The following is a 17,905-nucleotide window of genomic DNA, read 5'->3' on the forward strand; positions in this document are numbered from 1 at the left end:
GCAGTCATGGCAAAACAAACTTCTTGCTATAGAACTGTCCCATCTACTTTTACCAGACTATGTCAAAGGAGGGGAGGGTTGGACAACAGCCAGTAGATTGACACCTTTATAGGCAAAATGTAGCACATTTCAAAATAAATGAAACTATTGCATACTAGTTTAATTTCGCAACACAGAATACTATGGTGTTATAATGTATATAATGGGATTTGAGCATTTACAGATATGGGTATCAATGCGGGTCCTGGAACCAAACTCCAGTGGATAATGAGGGCCCACTGTACATCTTCATATTTTCCCTCTATTTTATATTAAATCCTAAACCAAACTGTACATAAATTATAACTTCTTGTGTTTACATACTGTAAGCCACTTTGGGAGTACTGGGGAAAAGGTGGGATAATAAATAAATAAATAACCAGCCAGCCAGCCAGCCAATGGCTCAGTGGTCAGCCCAAATGGGTGATGCTAGCCCTGATCCACAGAATGCTTCTTTGCCTGTTCTCCAAATTACAGTATTAGTAGATCATCAGAAGGGGCAATGCAAGAAAAAGCAAAAGTTCTATTCTCAGTGGATCTTAGAGAAATATGCAAGGCAGTGGATTGAACTAGGTGGCACTTGAAGTTCCTTCCAGCTCTAACATTCTACAGCAAGGTGGCATTGTCTGGTGCAGTGGCATCACTATGGGGTGCAGACAGCACTGGGTGACACCCCAGAAGAGGTCCTGCCTCGGTACCGTTGCCTTGTTCTCCTCATGAGAACAGTATCATAAGGAAATGATGTGATGACACCAAGGGAGCTGACCACCCCCTGACTTTGGTGCTGTAGCCTTGGTGCAATGCATGACAGGGATGGAGCATGCCCAGACCCCCTCCCTGCACATGCTGCTCTATAAGTGAGTAGAACAGTACACAGCAGGGAGGGGACATACCTAGTCCCTCCTAGCCATGTGTTTTTCTACTCATGTGTAGAGAGGCATGTGGTAGGGAGGTGGGCGGTGCCCTTTTGGCCCCACCCCAGAAGTTCCAACCCCTGCACTGGGTGACACTCTGGGCGATAATGCCACTGGTCTGATGTGTGTGCATGCATCTCATATAATAAAACTCAATGCAGTCTTTCATTTCATAATAGAAAAATGCATTCCAGACTCAACGGGTCTCTCCTGGTTTGTGATTTTTGAAACAGTGAATCATCTATTCTAAACTATACGTTTTCCGTAGAATTTTGTGGGGGAAACAAAGCAAAATTATATGTATAGATTTTGTTCTACCTGGTCAAAATTGTAGAGAGCAGCATGAAGATTTGCCAGCATACCAGTAGGGGGTTCATTAATAATTTTAATAGAATTCTCTAATATTCCTTGAGGTATTATGTGTTCTTCAGGAGTTGGAGCTGGTTCAGCACTAATAAAGACACGGTAGTCAGAGTGGCTTCCTTTGCTGTATTTCTCCAGCAGTTTCTCTAAGGTACCCAGCCACTTTACTACAAGATGAATATTCTGTTCAAGAGAATGAAAAACTTTCACTATAAGAACAAGTTCATTATGTTAAAAGTGTAACATCTAATTATATCATCAAGTCCTTATATGGTTGGCAGTTACATAGCAGGGAAAAAAGGCAATATTCCTAAGTATCATTCAGAGAGGAGTTAAGGACTCTACAACAGAGTTTGTATTTTAATATTGGTTACATTAACAAGGACTTCATTATCTCCTGGTGCTATTAGACATAGCAGTTAAAGTACGCCTTCTCTGTTCACCCACACAAATACATCTGCTTGCTGTCTCCATAACTCACAGAACATTCAATACAATTTCAGAGTGCTGTGAAAATCAAGAATAACATATCACAGGTTGAATTATTTCTTTATGCCCAAGCATCATCATCCTGAAAGTCAGCAGTGGACATGGACATGGATACAGAAGTGAGTGACAAAAGGTTCAGACTTAAGAGGCTGTGGACTTTAGGCCCTCTACTGAGTCTGAAAGATGTAAGTCTGAAGCTCCAGGCTTATGAATCTTGCCCTTCTTGGAGGCTGCAGCTTTCAAGCCTGATTCCACTGAGCCTTCTCATTGCCAAGGGTATTTGCCATTTTGGTCTTGTATATCTCTAAGCTTGCTCACCCACATGGACAGTGTACTCGCCAAGAGGCCACAGAGAGGACACTGAGTGCTTGGTCAGTAGTTGCATCTGCCAAACTGTCCAAGAGTGCTTGAATTTGCATCCTCCCAAATCAAACTGTGAAGCTCACATAGCTAGCCTTGCACTCCAAGAGGCTTTAAAACCAAACTATAGGAGCCTCTTCATCTAAAATTCTTTGCTGGCATATACTACTCAGTTTTAAGGAGTGATTAAATATGACTGGCCACCCTAACTGATAAAAAACAAGAAAAAAAAACAGGGGAACCCTCTGTGCATCTGCATTTACTAAGACACTTTCCCACCCCAGACAAATAATTCCTAAAACGGAGTGTTCAGACAGACAATAACCATCATTATTACCTTTCTGCTTGAAATTTCACAAATCATTGCCTAATGAACAGTGAAAGAATAACAGAAAATACTTCCATATTGCAAAGATAATGTAATTATTTTTTTTAAAAAAGAAACATCGTTACCTCACTTCTGAAGCAGCCATAAGTCTAGAAATTTTAGTCAAAAATTTGCCCAAAAAACTGAATCGACTTATCCACGGGTCAATATAAGTACTGCACTTTAATTCTTATTTAAAAAAAGAACCATCCCCTAGTGAAAAGCAAGGGCATAGTCTGTCCTGGAAGCACTGATTTCCCTCTACTCATTCATCCATCCAGTCTTTAGGGTGAACAGAAACAGTTATGCCTGATGGGATTCTGTAAATTCTTTGGCATTGTTTTCCTTTGTTTCATTCTTTATAATATTAGTTACATGCCTCATGATTTTACCCTCAACTTATCCACGGCTCATATCAAAATTCATAATTTTGACCTCAAAACCTGCCCTCGACTTATACATGAGGTCGACTTACAGTTGGATATATACAGTAAATGACCATGCAGTGGAAAAATATGGGAGAGGATTAGATTTGCTTATGATAAAACAAAAATTATAAATATCAAGTAGTATCTCATTGTATTTTATACAGAATACAATGGGATGCTTCTTGATATTTGTAACAAGAGACAAGAAATAATTTTCTAATACCAGAAGCAGCTTTCCTCTCTCACACAGTTCCTCAGAAGATTGGTGTCTTTTTGTTGTTGATGATTACATTCATTCACAGGTTTACTATGCACAGAGTGAACCACTTGACTGAGCACATAAAGGACACAAATCACACCATTTTTGCACTTACTTGGAGAATAACCCAGTGCCCATGTTTTGCAGCTTTTTCCAATACCTCTTCTGCAACAATCTCTTGCCCTTGTCCTAAAGAGATATTGTGAAATTTCCCAGAGTCTATTGTGAAGCCAAGTTTTTTCCCTGCAAGTAAAGCAGTCGGGGAGCAGAGAGGTATATAAAAGCAGGAAGGGGAAAGAGGGATGGAGGAGGGAAAGATAATGCCCCATTAATTTCACTATCACTGGAACAATACATGCTAGTTCTTCTGAAGCACTTCACTCGACACCATTTCAACAAGCAAATTGTGAACTCTCAAGAGCAGTCTTATGGCTGGTATTAGTGGAAAAGAACCTGCAGAAATCTGCTCCCTCGGTTTTAAGATAATGAACCTTTTGACATTTTGATAGATGCTAGGTATTGTTATTGAGCTTTATAAACTCTTACAGGGGGTGCAAACCATTTCTCTTATTAAAAAAGGGAGCAACATGTGGTAGCTATCACATCAGTTTTTTAACTGATTGGTTCAGTGGGTAAATGTGCAAGTCCCTCACCTTGTGAGGCCTGAGTTTAAATTGAGCACAGTCAGGTCACAGCTGTATTAACCTGGTATTCTCAGCAGAGCCAGTGGGGAATAGTAATCCTTAGTACAAAGCGACAGTTTCTTACACAATTGAATATAGTTTGTATAATGACCATTATTTAGTCACAGGGGGCACAAGATTACATGAGCATGGAGAAAATTGCCCTCTGGCCCTCATCTAGTCAAAAGGTAAGAACCAGCACAAAAGAGCTTGCATTATGCCAAGCAGAGGAATGTTCAATCTAAAAATTTCTTCACACTGCAGCGTTAATAGCTTCACACTTTTTATCCACCCTTCCACAGTGAATGGCGGGTTAGGGCAAAGAGGAGAAATTTTTTGAAAACTTAACTCTTGTTGAGGAAAACAATTCCAAATTTAAATCTGCTTTATTCCTTGATAATGACTATTTGTGGAGTTTTTGTGCAAGCTTAACATGTATTAATTAAAGACCAACTCCTGCTCTGTCTTAGTCAAAGCATAAACCCCCATTGTTACCAATCATAACCTATGCATTAAGAAAAGGTCTGTGGACTCTAAAAAATCAGCAACATTAAAAACTACTGGGGAATTTTCCTGTTGCCGCAGCCATGCCAGAATTCCTAACAAAAAAATGCCTGTGAATACAGAATGTGAAATTTAAGGGCTTTTCTTCTTTCCTGTTCTCCCTAAAAGAAATACTCCTAAGCTTATCTAATCATCGTCAATGTTTACATGCTGAGGTCCCTGTCTGTAAAAAGGAGAAAACTATCTCTCTCATAAATACAAACACAAGGAAATGGATTTGATCAGAAGTGCATGCTATTTCCATGCTATTACCAGTTTGTTTCCTGCAGGATTTGAAATGCTGAAAATTGCTGTGCCTATGTTTGTCAGGGAGCACAATACCCATTCTAAGTACCATACTTACCAAGTGTCTCCACATCTTTAAGAGGATCAACTCCAGGAGAAAGAATGAAAAACACTGGTGTGGCTGGACTACTTTCTTCATAGGATTTAATCAACTCTGTTCTTGTGCCATCCACATACTTTGAACCTAGCTTTTCCTCTACAAAGTTTCTACAAAAATATATAAAATATTGTGAACATATAACAAAATAACAGAACAGTTGTTTTGTTATGAAATGAGCTTCCATTGAACAGAGTTCAACAGTGTATCTGTTTGAAAAGTGTCAAGGTCCTAGCACTCACAGTCATAGGGCTTCAATAGAAACTAACTTTGATCTAAACATGTTTCATTATTTACAGATGCATGTTGAGTATCCTTTATCCAAAATGCTTGGGACCAAACGTGTTTAGGAGTTGGGATTATTTTGGATTTTGGAATGCAAGTACAGTAGGGTAGTAAGTACCTGTACTATATTTGTGAGGCTGGAGAGAGACACGAGGATCTCTGAAATGTTGAGAATCTGAGCATAGTGCTTGGCACCAATCCACAACTCTTGTCATTTCACAGATCCTCACATCTCTCTCCAATTGCATTTCACTCCAGCTTCACATAGTGAAAGTTGAAGTGAACCTAGGAAACAGCAGCAACAACCAGCACTGAGAGTAAAAGAGGCAGGGAAGAAGAAGATGATGATGACAACAATGAGGGGACTTGTTTTGAGCTTGCTAGTAAACTTCTCCATGGTGGAGACAACAAGATATGAAATGGCTACACCGGTGCTGTCTATTGGTGGTGCTCTGGGATTGAGATGTACTGAGGTGAGGAGGAATGGGATTCAAGCGTGAGGATGGCCAGATGCGGAGGGAGGGGGGAGAGAAATATGTCCCTTGCATCTCTCTGAATAGTTGTGGAGGCATGGAAATCTAGCTTACATTATACTTCAACCAGGCCTGTAGCTAGGCCTTTAGGGGCCCTGGGCAGAAAGTAGGGTTCGGTAGGGCAAAGTGTCTGCATTTGGCAGGGCAGAGCATTCGCTCCCAAGTCCTACCATGCACCGCGGGTGCCATCTTGGCCCAGCCCAACTACGGACCTGACTTCAACAGACAGATGGCAAGTAGGGCTGATGCTTTAAGTTCTGCACTCCGGTTTAAGTTACATTCCGCAAACAAAAAAATAAACAGAGTTATAACAAACATAAAATCTGGCACATGAAGTCAAATACCTCAGAGCATATGTCATTCTATCTGCACGCAATGCTCGTAGTATGATAAGCTTTTGGAAAGAAGTTTTGCTTTTCCACTCCTGAGGAAGTTTCTCCTTTTCTGGACATTCTGAATCCACCCATTTTTTCCATCTCTTGGCAGAACCCTCAATATCTCTGTCTAATCCTCGGAATTCATCCATTAAGGCAATGGCCTGAAACACAACCATAGAATTCACGAGCTATTCACACAGTCTTCTGCTAGGAGGCAAGTGGTTATAACTGAATTCCACACCCAATGCAAAAATTGTATAGGATTCTTTATAGGAGCCCTGGTGGCGCAGTGGTTAAATGCCTGTACTGCAGCCATTCACTCAAAACCACAAGGTTGCAAGTTCAAGACCAGCAAAAGGGCCCAAGCTCGACTCAGGCTTGCATCCTTCTGAGGTCGCTAAAATGAGTACCCAGACTGTTGGGGGCAAATTAGCTTACTTGCTAATTAGCTTACTTGCTGTTCACCGCTATGGAATAGCGGTATATAAATAGAATTATTATTATTATTATTATTATTATTATTATTATACCCAAACATTTCATAAACTACTAATATTTACCCAACAGTACCATAGCCTGAAAAACCCACAAAAAACTATCACTTAAGTGGACCCCCATAGGAACTGGTGGGCTTGCAGCCCTGTTTCCTGCTAACACTGGATTTTGCCTCCTGCTACAAAACCCTGAAGTTTTGACAAAGAGAAAAATATTAACAAACTGATAACATAGGTTGAGTGAGCAGGAAGGTATCTCAAGTCCTCATGCCTGAAAGGGGAACATCTGAATAAATATCCCTGAGTAGATGTGTCCAAAGGCTGTGGATTCAAGCAGGATGTCCCCCAACCATTGAATGGATGCCTCTTCCCAGTCCTATAAAATGCTGCAAAATCGTCTGGAAAGAAGACAGCTTGCTGAGGGAGAAAATGGCAGTTCCCTGCCTCAGCCTGCAAATGGAACCTAAGGTACGCTTTTCATTAGAAATATAATAAAATATCCAGGGTGGTGGAGAAAATTTCTACACTTACTCTTATGGCACTCCATGACTGAGTAGATATAAAGTCTACAGGACTTTTGTAAGGGTGTTCAACTGTAAATTGCAGCAAGAAATTCAGTTCAGTCAGTTCTATCTCTTTACTTCTCAACAGAATCTAGAAAGTAAATAGATTTGTTAATAAATGCTCAATGCATAGGCAGATCTCGAGAAACAAGCTTTTTGGGACTACAGACTTTGTAATCCAACAGTCAGCATGACCAGTAATTTTTCCAGGATCTATACACAAACAACACAAAGTAAGGAATATTTTACTTTGACTTCTCTGGTCAGGCATACATTTCTACACCTGAGGTAAAAAGAGAATAATAGGCTTATGTATTCACACTACTTTTGCCTAGCTCTTCTCTTTGTACTACATGTCCTTTGCAGTCCCTTTCAACTCTACAGTTTTATGATCTCAAAAGCAATATTTGCCTTGCTGCAATAGTTATGAACTCTTTCAGTTCTCCTCTTCTTTCCTCCTTTTATCGGTACAATTTCCATGTTTCTTTAGCGTTATTGTCTAGAACCTTGCATATTTTCCTCTCTGCCTTTATGCAATTATCAACAACCCAATTCCTCCAATTAGCAATATTTTAAGCTTTGCATGTACGATTCGACATTTTCTATTTATTCAGCCACCTGTTCAAATAAACTACCAATATATAAAAGTTCTAACATCCATACACATTTCCCAAACAGGCAGCCATTTTTACAGCTAGGCAAGGGAAGAAGGGAGACAGCAGCATGCAGCTGCTCCTTAGTTTCACAAGATCCTCATCACATTTTGGTTCCACATACTGTAGGACAACTCCTGTTCTTCAGAGTAGCACTCCAGGAATCAAGTGAAAGCAACTTCCACCATTGGGGTGAGTTCCACTCTGTATGACAAAACACACCAACACACATAGAGGATGGGAAGAATTACCCCACATATTAGCTACAGTTGTTGGAAGAGTTGGCACACATATGGGTCTGGATCCAAGAATTGACCAACCAGCCTGTTGATCAATGAACGTGACCTTCCAGTCGAAATCCTTGGGATGACAAGAGAGGGATCCACATGGGCAGATGGCCCAGCATAATCCTCCTGTCACCAGGGGTAGAGGAAAGGTATCTAACCTTGAGCTGAACAAAACCACTTCTATTCCACACCCCCAGAGTCCCTTATGGGGATCCCCCCATACCTTACCAATGCTTGCAAAATACCAGTAAATGATGTTCTCGATCCAGAACCCATGCCAACTGCCCTCACAAGTTGTAACAATTAGACTGGCAAGAGAGATACATAGTTGGCAAGAGAGATGCATCACTGGCAATTACACATATCCAGTATTAAACAAACAAAATTTCTATAATAGAGGGTGGGTGGGAGGATGGGACAACACTCAGAAGCAACTGACTGAATGCACGGGAAGGCAGGATGATATATACTTCTTTGCCAGACTGGAGTAAAACTTGCATCAGGATCACTCCAGCCAGTCCCGCCAGCCAATGAATTCAAATAGGAGTTTGAACTCATTGGCTAGCTGTACCCGCTTCTTTCCCAGGACTGTCCCAAGCTACACATGTTCCTGAGAAGAAGAAACTGGCTGGCCATTTTGGCTAGGCCACCAACACATCACTCCTGGCCAGCAACAACTCCATACAGTAAGGCATACAGGGCTTCTCTTTTAACACAGATGTATTAAGTGGAAAGGGAAGCTTTTACTTAACAAAGCAAGGAAAGATGGCACAAAGAAGGAAAGAGTTATGCATTTCTGAAAATTCAAACCCACGCTTTGTTCTGGCTTCAAACACTATCAGCTCTGTCCCCTACTGGACTTTACCTGTGGGTCATGAGACCCTTCATCGGAAAAAAAAAAGTTTCCCATCTATACATTTGAATGCATTTTTGAAGGATTTGGGAGTATTGTTGGAGTGTAGCTTGGGTGTGACAGTGATCTTATGCTTATGCCCTTCATCATCATTCATCTATAGCAGCTTAGACCTCTCTTTTTCTGGGAAGTGGAATGTGATTTTGCAAATATGCAACCAATTTTTCAAATCTCAGAATTCTTAGTATTTAGAGCAAGATATGCCTCATATACACAACAGCCACATTTCTGATCTCAATAATCTTTGGCTGGGTAGACTACAGGAACCAATGGTGAAAAAGCTTAATAATAATCAAAGAATCATTGGATGTTTCTCACCTGAAATGTTGTCTGGCCAAGAAAAACAAGCTTGTCCCTTTCAAAAAGCCCCTGACTTATGTAAAGAAAGGTGAAATATGTAATAGCTTCTATCAGGTTGGAAACCCGCTCTTGGATATCATCTGACAGCTCTGCTCTCTCCATTGCTTTATGGAAGACAGTGTTGAAAGCCTAAAGGAACATAGAATTTCTCATTTAGCAATATTTCCTTCTGATGCTGTTAGCAGTTTGAAACACATGGGTCAAAAGAAGTGGCTTCCTGCTGCTTCAGGGGTATGGTGTTCAGATGACTAAGAAAAAGACCTTGAATACCATCTGCTTCAGGCCCTAAGAATTCTAAGAAAAAGACCTTGCATACCATCTCTTGAGAAACAACATGTTCACTGTTCCAGCCCACCACAGCACCATGTGTACTGATCTGATGCTAATGGAATTTATTGTTCAAGTAATACTATTTACTGTTTAAGTAATAAGAGCTTTAGGCACTTTGGTCTCACCATTAGTGGAAGAAGATCCTCATTAACCTTATGTATATTCATTACATAGTGGAGAAATATTCAGTGCTTCTAGCAGCAATGAAGAACACAAGGGGCCATTACAAATGGGCGTAAAGTACACGCCGAGTGCATACTAGGGTTAGGAAGGGACATCCTTTATGGATGCCCCTAACCCTAGTACGCGCTTGGCGTGTACAAAATAGCAGCGCCCGTTGTACATGGGTGCCGCCATCTTGACATCACGGATGCCTAGCGTCTGCACATCGTGCGGCAGAAGTGACGCCGCGAATGCGCGACTGGCCACTAGCGGCGCCATTCCTGTGCCACTGGATGCTGCATCCGGGAACTGCAGCGGACAAACCACGCAATTCCCTGACGCAGCAAGAAGAAGCTGCAAAATGCAAACTCCTATCTAATCTAGCACTCTGCTGTCACAGTGGCCAACTTCTTGGAAACCCATAAGAAGAAAATGAATGCCAGGGCACCCTGCCACTTTCATTTTCTAGAAACTGGTATTTAGAAGCACAACCTCTGATACTAGAATATATATAATAGTAACCATTGATAGCCTTAGCAACTATGTCCCTCTTCTAATTGCACTTCCCTTTGAAGCTGGAGAACAAGTTTTCTTTTTGTTTTTTAAAAATAAGTTAACATGATAAAGACTTTGTAATATACATACTTGTTTATTCTTTTTCCACAGTTCTCAAGTCAAACAAGCTTTTGAAAACTTTTATAAAACCTGTAAACTTGTTTAAACAGAGGGAGTAGGAGGGCAAAATAATTCAGCCTGCACTTATCACAAATACCAGTGGTACAACTCATGGTGACCTTTTTGGGAACATAATCAGCAATCCTTCAGCTTGAAGTTTATGATATTTGTATACACTGTACTTTTAGGTATTAGAATCAAAAAAGAGGAAAAAAGACTGAACCTTTAGTGAAAATTGGTAGATGGGATTGACTTTGTTCAGATCGTTTATGATGAAATAAAGAAGAGAAGCTCTTGCAGCTGCTGGCCTGTAATATTCTCTGGCTTCATTAATATCAACTTCATTTTCTTTGGCTTCCGTTGCCTGTAGAACATTATGTTTGAAAATAAAAAGAAAGCCATCCTTATTATATGAACTGCAGTTGACATTGCAATTCTCAAAGTAGTTCACTACATTTCTTCACAAAGGAGTTTCATGCAAGTACATAATTAGGCTGCAGCTCTATACTGAATAGAGTGACTTCTGAGTTTACACACATGGGATTGTATTGTTAATCTAGCAGCTAATCATTAACCTAGTATGAAATCTGTCAGATCTTTAAACCGTCAGATCTTTACCACAAATAAACCTCACCTGCCACCACTTCCAGAATATAATATAATTAATATAATATAATATTTATTCTTTGTCTTTAAGTAATTTCCAACTTATGGGAACCCAAAGGGAAACCTATCATCTGGTTTTCTAGGGCCAAGCGTATGTAACTTGTCCAAGGTCAGCCAGTGGGTTTCCATGGCTGAGCAGGGGATCAATCCTGATCTCCAGGGTAATAGTTGGACGCTCAAACTGGCTCTCATATAATGTATAATATATCTTAAAACATACATTATTGTTGTACTTTTGATGCTGGAAAAGAGAACTCATTACAAATAACTAGATGTTGCCAATTAGTTGCTGCATGTGTTGCTGCATGTGAATATATAGATACTCACACTTCTCTCTCTCGATCTCTCATATATGCACACACATGCACACACTTTCCCACACAAGTAATTTCATCCTGGGATGTCAGTTATATTTTTCTGATTTTTCTCCATCCACAGACATTATAGGAACTACCCATTAATAGCAATAACAAGAAATTAAATAGTTGTTTCAAATGCCTTGAGCTCTATCTCTGAAGCTGTTGACTTTGTTGTTTCAAGTTTCTCCACAAGTTCATTGTCTCCCAAGAAACTGCCCTCAGCAGCAGAAAGGCGAAATAGCAGATCATCCTCCAGGACCTTCAGCTGAATCTTGAAATCATTCTGTTGCTTTGTCAGAAGAGACTGGCAAACAAAATAGAGACATGGATTCTCAATAGCAAGAAGCACTCAGAGCCCATCTGGACACTTCTTTATGGGAACATTCTTTGGATATGAACTGGGCAATCACAGTTTACATGTCTGCATCATGCAGGCAAGACATTCTGTCTACTGGCATAGCAGCTGCAAAGAGCCATTCAAAACTGTGTAAATCTTGGAAAGTAGAAATATTTTCATGGATTCTTTAAATAACAAAGTTTCTGTTGAAAATTAAGCTGATCAAAAATAAAGTGCAATAGTGGTTTGTGCTACAAATGATAGAGAGATGTTTATTTTCTTACTAATTTTTTTTGCAGAGCACACTGAAGCTGCTGCAAAATTGACTGATTCATCTGTGGGTTTACCTTAAATGCTTCCAAATCAGGTCGCTCAACAGTAACAGCCTCAGCCAATAGCTGATCCTCCAATCCATCCTTTGTAACTGTGAAATTTATAAGAGTTGTCTGAGCCTGCAACTCTGGCTTGTAATGTGGGTTAGCCAACTTAGTGTGAAGGATGAGGCGGAAATTCTTGTTGAATTCACATTCTTTGTCTTCAATTTTGATAAACCTAATATAAATTAAAATGAAAAGCATTATAATGCAGAGGTGAATAATTTCACAATCTAGTCAGATAGAAAACATATTACAGAAATCCAGAGAACAGAACTGTAAGATGGTGCATTTCACTTATTAAGACAAGTTTAAAACAAAACTATATATCCACTACAGAAGGAAGATGGAATCAGTAACCATTGTTTATGACACTTCATACATTACTAAAAATGTGCCTTTTATATTTTGAATTGTCTGCTGAGGACACCAAAACACAATGAATTACAGTTCCCAAGGCGGGCCAAATGTGAACAGCCCGCACGGAGTGGCATCAAGGTGCACTGGTGGGTAGTTTTTTTTGTTACCTCCCCACCATGCATTCACACAATTGCACAAACACACTGCCAGTGACCCCCTCAAGTACCTCCCACGTCTGCCCAGATACCATCTCATTGGATAGCTGCCCCTTTGAACAGCCACACAGTTGCACGTGTGATGCTCTACCTGTAGAGGGCATTGGTGCATTGGCTATTTTACAGAAAAATGAAAAGAAATCTGTGCTCATTAATACACAGATATTATGGACACAAATGTGTAATGTGCTCTTCATTTACACATACAGGTCTGCTCTTGAAGGAAGGGGAAATGGAAAACTAAAATAAATGAACAAACATTTTATCTTTTTATGTACTTTTCTATCAGGGCATTTGGAAAAAAAACCAGTGTGTTGACACATTTCCCTTTGATATTTTTTTAATTTGAATGGCATACTCTGTGTAAATGTAGTTGATACTTAATGCATCATGTCTAATGACATCACCTTGTAAACCTCTCCTAGTTACATCTGCTGTAAGCAAAGAGGCACTAATGCTTGGTCAAAGTCTATAAAGAGGGAAGTCTAGACAATGCCTGATTTTTGTTTCACCTCTCTGTAGCTTTCTTTGCTCTATGTACTCAAGCCTTTTGCTTCTTTCTTACCTTTCTGACCTCATTTCCTCCTCTTTCAACATGTTAGTGATGACTGGATGAGCAGATGGGTCAGGATAGCACAGGCTATCCTGGGTCACCAGGATAGTCCCCAGGTTGGCACAGAGATGTGTGGGTGTTTACACACCTGTCTCCTTGCTGACTTGGGATCCCCTACTGGTGCATGCTCCTTAGTTTGCCGCACTATTGCTCTTACTCAGCAGCTTCCTGTCACCATGTCTGATGTGCAAACAGGGTGTCTTGCTGTAATTATGTGGCCATGCACCGTTTTCATGTCAGATGCAGCAACAGGAGACTGGTGAGTAAGTGTGATGGTGCAGCAAGGTAAGGAGCAAGGGGGCCATGTAAACAGCTGGGCGTTGCAGCAGAGTTTCAAGTGAACTCCACAGAAAACCAGGGTCTAATTACCATGGGGTATCTATCAGCTGTGGACCCTGGGATCAGGCTGAATCTTCCAAATACATTTCTGGTCTGTCGGGATCCTGCCCCTGATCCTGCCCTCGGGGTTTTGGTCTGTGTCATCTGAACTAGACAATGTGAAGCCAAGGGAACCTGAGCTTTTGACCATGCAGACAAACTCCTGTTTCTTTTGCCTGGGAAGGAAGCTCCAACCCAATAATGACCACTACTGTACACCCACACATGAAAGCCAGGTTTTAGGGTCTCTTGTAACCAAGTATAGGTCAACTTCTTTTGTATGGGTCCTTTTTTATCCTAAGATGGATTTCTTGAGACAATAAATGTAAGATTTGTTTTAACCATATAAGAGCATCCAGAATAATTACTCCTGTTTGAACCACAAGCTCCTATTGTGCCTGGCAAATGAGCTGATCAATGCAGCAAAGGGTTCATCTAACTCCTATGCTATCAAGAAGGACGAGCTGCACTCTGCTTAATATAAATACCAAATATTCCTACAATATCACAAGGACCTTCCTCTGTAACATCACAAGGGGTCATCCCTTGGTCTCAGTTTTTGGCTCTGAAATATCAGGGCCTGGGATAGTGTTGATGCGGCAATAATTAGCAAATTAAAAATGAGAATATAATCCCTAACCTGGTATCCTCTCTGATGCAGTACCCAGCAATTTGTCTACTCTTCCAAGGCCCTCCATAATTTCAGCCCCTCTGTCTCTGTTACATACTCTAACGTCTTCACTTTATCAGCTCTAACAATCTCAGTTCCTCAGAGATCTCCTGCTTCCTTTAAAAACTCCACCCATTCACATTGCTGGCCTTTATGCCTTGAGCTACCTTCCAAAAAGCAGGCCACGACCATCTATGGAAATGGGAATTAATAGGGATAAATAGGGATATTTGCAAGCCTGGCATCTTCACTATTCCTAGAATGCATATCTGCCACATTCTGTTAAGAAAACCTGGTTTGCAATAGTTAAATTAAAAAAGAAAAAGGAAACAAAGAACGAAGATACTCCCACCACTGCATTTCAAAACAGCATATCTAAGTGAAAAGGAATAGTGGCAGACAGATTTCTGAGCAAGAAAACTAATGTGAGTAATATCTTCCTACTTCAAGGGAGAAATGTCCCTTTCAAAGCACATCTAAAAAGCCCTGTTTCAAGGCCTGCTGTTTGAAATTAAAAGCTTCTACATCTAACTTGTGAACTCCTGCCGCTAATGCAGAGAACAAATTTGAACATATCAGGTGTAGAGAGAACTTGTTACTTAGCAATCACAGTAGGCAAACTGTTGAAGTTGGTCAAACTAGTGGAGAGGAAAAAAATGACTGAAAGTTGTATAGCTGCCATGAGTTTCAAGGCAAGGAAAGCCATTCTGTGCAGCAGCAGAATTAATTTTCATGCTGCTCCATAAAGTCACATAGAAATGTCCCATCTCACACAGACAGAAATAATTTAATATTAAACAGGAAACACTAGTACTGTATGCAGTGCACCCGCATCATATGCAAGTGCAGCATATGCGGTTTTAACATACGCTGAAAGCTGTGCTGGAAAAAGCCCTGGTGTGCCCTGGAAGAACTAATGGAGGATTATTTCTAATGGGGCTCCAGCATACATGGGATTTTCCTTATGCAGGGGAGGGGGAGGTCCAGAAGGGCCCACTGTATTTTGAAATGCAATCAACTGTAACATGTAACATTATTTATAGACATGGACCATCACAATTTCGTTCATATAAGACATATAAAAATTCAAAACACAAAAAAGGAAACATTTACAGGCTCTTTATAAGGTTGCTGCACATGACAATCCCTTAGATGAATATTTATCCACAGTAACTGGAAGTGGTTTATAGTTCCATAATGGAATTCAAATTATATGCCTAGTGCATCTACCTTGTGATGTGAAAGCCAGAGATAGCTCCAGATTTGAGGATTTGATCCTTTCCCCTGCTATATTAATGGCAGAGAAGGAGAAAAGAGTGCTTGGGTACAGAAAACAGACTTGCAGGAGATGCCAGTAGCAAACACTGCTACAGCTCCTGGATCCCAACAGCTTCCTGGTGGATAAGTTCTTTGTGGATAGGATCACATATTTTCACCTCTTTTGGGGGCCACTATCTAATATCTGTGTATCAATAGTGATGCATTAATGCTCTATTCAGAGCTCCAAAAAATTACATTTTTAACTATAGCTCCTAGAACCCTTCAAAGTTCATGGCAAATGACCATGCTGGCTGGGAACTCTGAGTTATTGTTCATAAACGTAACTTTCCCAGTATTTGCTCACCCATCTATCTCATGATCAATGCTTTGAGCTACTACTAATTTAGGATGCAGTTATTAATTAATTATTTCAGGCCAGTGGGAAGTTAGGTGCTCACAATACTACTGTACGCTGGTATTTCAGTATCTTCTTCAGTGTAGCAAGTTTTCAGCTCAAGAATAATCATAATAAAAACAGAGCCAGGATACACTTTTATGAAGTTGCTTCACAGATCAGTAGGTTTGCTAATAAGCAAAGCTAGTAAATTTGCTTTAGAAGAAGCAGAAGTTGATAAATCTTTCCAACAACGCTTTCTGTCGATTAATATTGTAAGATATATTTTACTTAAAATTAGGATTGTCTGAAGCTCAGTAGATCTAATTATTTGTAATTACCCAGTTGTTGTCAGTATGTGGTCATTTTATGACAGCAATAGCTACTGCGTGGGTCAGGTTCAACTGTATATCTTTTCAAACACAGAATTAATGTACTATTGATAAAACCATTACTAGGACCAAATTAAAGTCTGAGCTGATGTATTGGTCCACAGGGTGCTGTCAGACATGAAAGGAGTAATTAGTATTCATTACTTCATACTCCACAACATTCCAATTATTAATGAACTTCAACTGTTGGTCTGCACCATATCTATCATGAGCATCTTTCCAGTCTTTTTTTTTATTAGAAACAAGGGAGGGGGACACAAATACTGGCACAATTGCTAAAACAAATTTTAAAAAGCATAAAATGGTGAAAATTCTGGTGCATTTTCTCAGCTTAAGGCCAGAGTTTAAGTCCAGTATAACATCTGATCAACTAGTCAGTGAACTATGTTGCTAAATTAGGCAATGGAAATTCTTTGTCATACATACACAACAATTAAACTGATCACTGCTTATGCTTTTCTATAGGGAGAGTCTAATTTGTCTGTTAGAACATACAACAGGATATTTTAAAGATTAAGATATTTATTGTGGTGCACAGACTAAGCTCATTACATCAGATGCATTAGGTGCATCTATATTGGCAGATTCTGTCTCCACATGCATTCCCATTGGCATGGAAAGAAATTCTAGTTCATCAAACCAAGAACTATAAATTGGCTAGTCTGTTAAGTGTCACAGGTTTCTTCATGGCTATACCCCTTTCTCTACCATATTGGGAGATAACATGTTTTGTTCCTTTCTTTAAATAGGATCATTTTCTATTTAAAGAATGGCTTCTATGAATGGTAAAATGATTGCATGTTCAGTGTCACAACTGAAGATGATAAGCACTGGATTTTGGATATTTGTTGTTGCTGTGTGACTTCACATTGTTATGGCAACTCTAAGGTGAACTTATCACAGGGTTTTCTTGGCAAGATTTGTTCAGAAGGGGTTTGCTTTTGCATTCCATTTAGGCTCAGAGAATGTGACTTGACCAAGGTCATCCAGAGCGTTTCCATGGCTGAGCATAGATTTGAACCCTGGTCTCCAATGTCATAGTTCAGCACTCAAACCACTTCACAGCACTGGCACTCATATAGTACATTAGTGGTATAAATAGAGCCAATGTGGTATAGTGGTTTGAGTACTGAGAACTGGACTAGGGCGTCTGAATAAATCTTGTCAAGAAACCCACATGATAGGGTCATCATGAGTCAGAAATGACTTGACAGCATATTATGGTGGCATAATAAATTTATTATTTGCACTTGATGGAATAGTTGGAAGCAAGGAGAATTAGATGAAAAGGGCCACAGACTCAGCCAGCCAAGTCCTCCAACTGCTTGAGGTGGAAATCAAAACACAACTAATGTTGCCAGGTTTTCAAACTAGCACTAAGGGACAACTGAAATTCATGACATGCAG

The 17,905-nt window shown here is 40.0% G+C and overlaps 1 protein-coding gene across 2 annotated transcripts in view; it reads right to left on the reverse strand.

Moving 5' to 3' along the window:
• Nucleotides 1-17,905, reverse strand: part of DNAH11 (dynein axonemal heavy chain 11) — a 176,720-nt gene that overhangs the window by 17,674 nt on the left and 141,141 nt on the right. For both annotated transcript variants that reach the window (XM_089533095.1, XM_089533096.1), the window contains 9 exons: nucleotides 12,190-12,394; nucleotides 11,645-11,809; nucleotides 10,704-10,844; nucleotides 9,272-9,442; nucleotides 7,069-7,191; nucleotides 6,011-6,204; nucleotides 4,810-4,958; nucleotides 3,335-3,462; nucleotides 1,272-1,499 (listed from right to left, as the gene is read on the reverse strand). In XM_089533095.1, coding sequence (XP_089389221.1) covers nucleotides 1,272-1,499; nucleotides 3,335-3,462; nucleotides 4,810-4,958; nucleotides 6,011-6,204; nucleotides 7,069-7,191; nucleotides 9,272-9,442; nucleotides 10,704-10,844; nucleotides 11,645-11,809; nucleotides 12,190-12,394 — 1,504 coding nt within the window. The remainder of the gene's footprint in view (nucleotides 1-1,271; nucleotides 1,500-3,334; nucleotides 3,463-4,809; nucleotides 4,959-6,010; nucleotides 6,205-7,068; nucleotides 7,192-9,271; nucleotides 9,443-10,703; nucleotides 10,845-11,644; nucleotides 11,810-12,189; nucleotides 12,395-17,905) is intronic.

This window comes from Sceloporus occidentalis, unplaced genomic scaffold, assembly GCF_023333645.1.
Source record: "Sceloporus occidentalis isolate IW3139 unplaced genomic scaffold, rSceOcc1.0.p SCAF_7, whole genome shotgun sequence".
NCBI classification, from domain to species: Eukaryota; Metazoa; Chordata; class Lepidosauria; order Squamata; family Phrynosomatidae; genus Sceloporus; species Sceloporus occidentalis.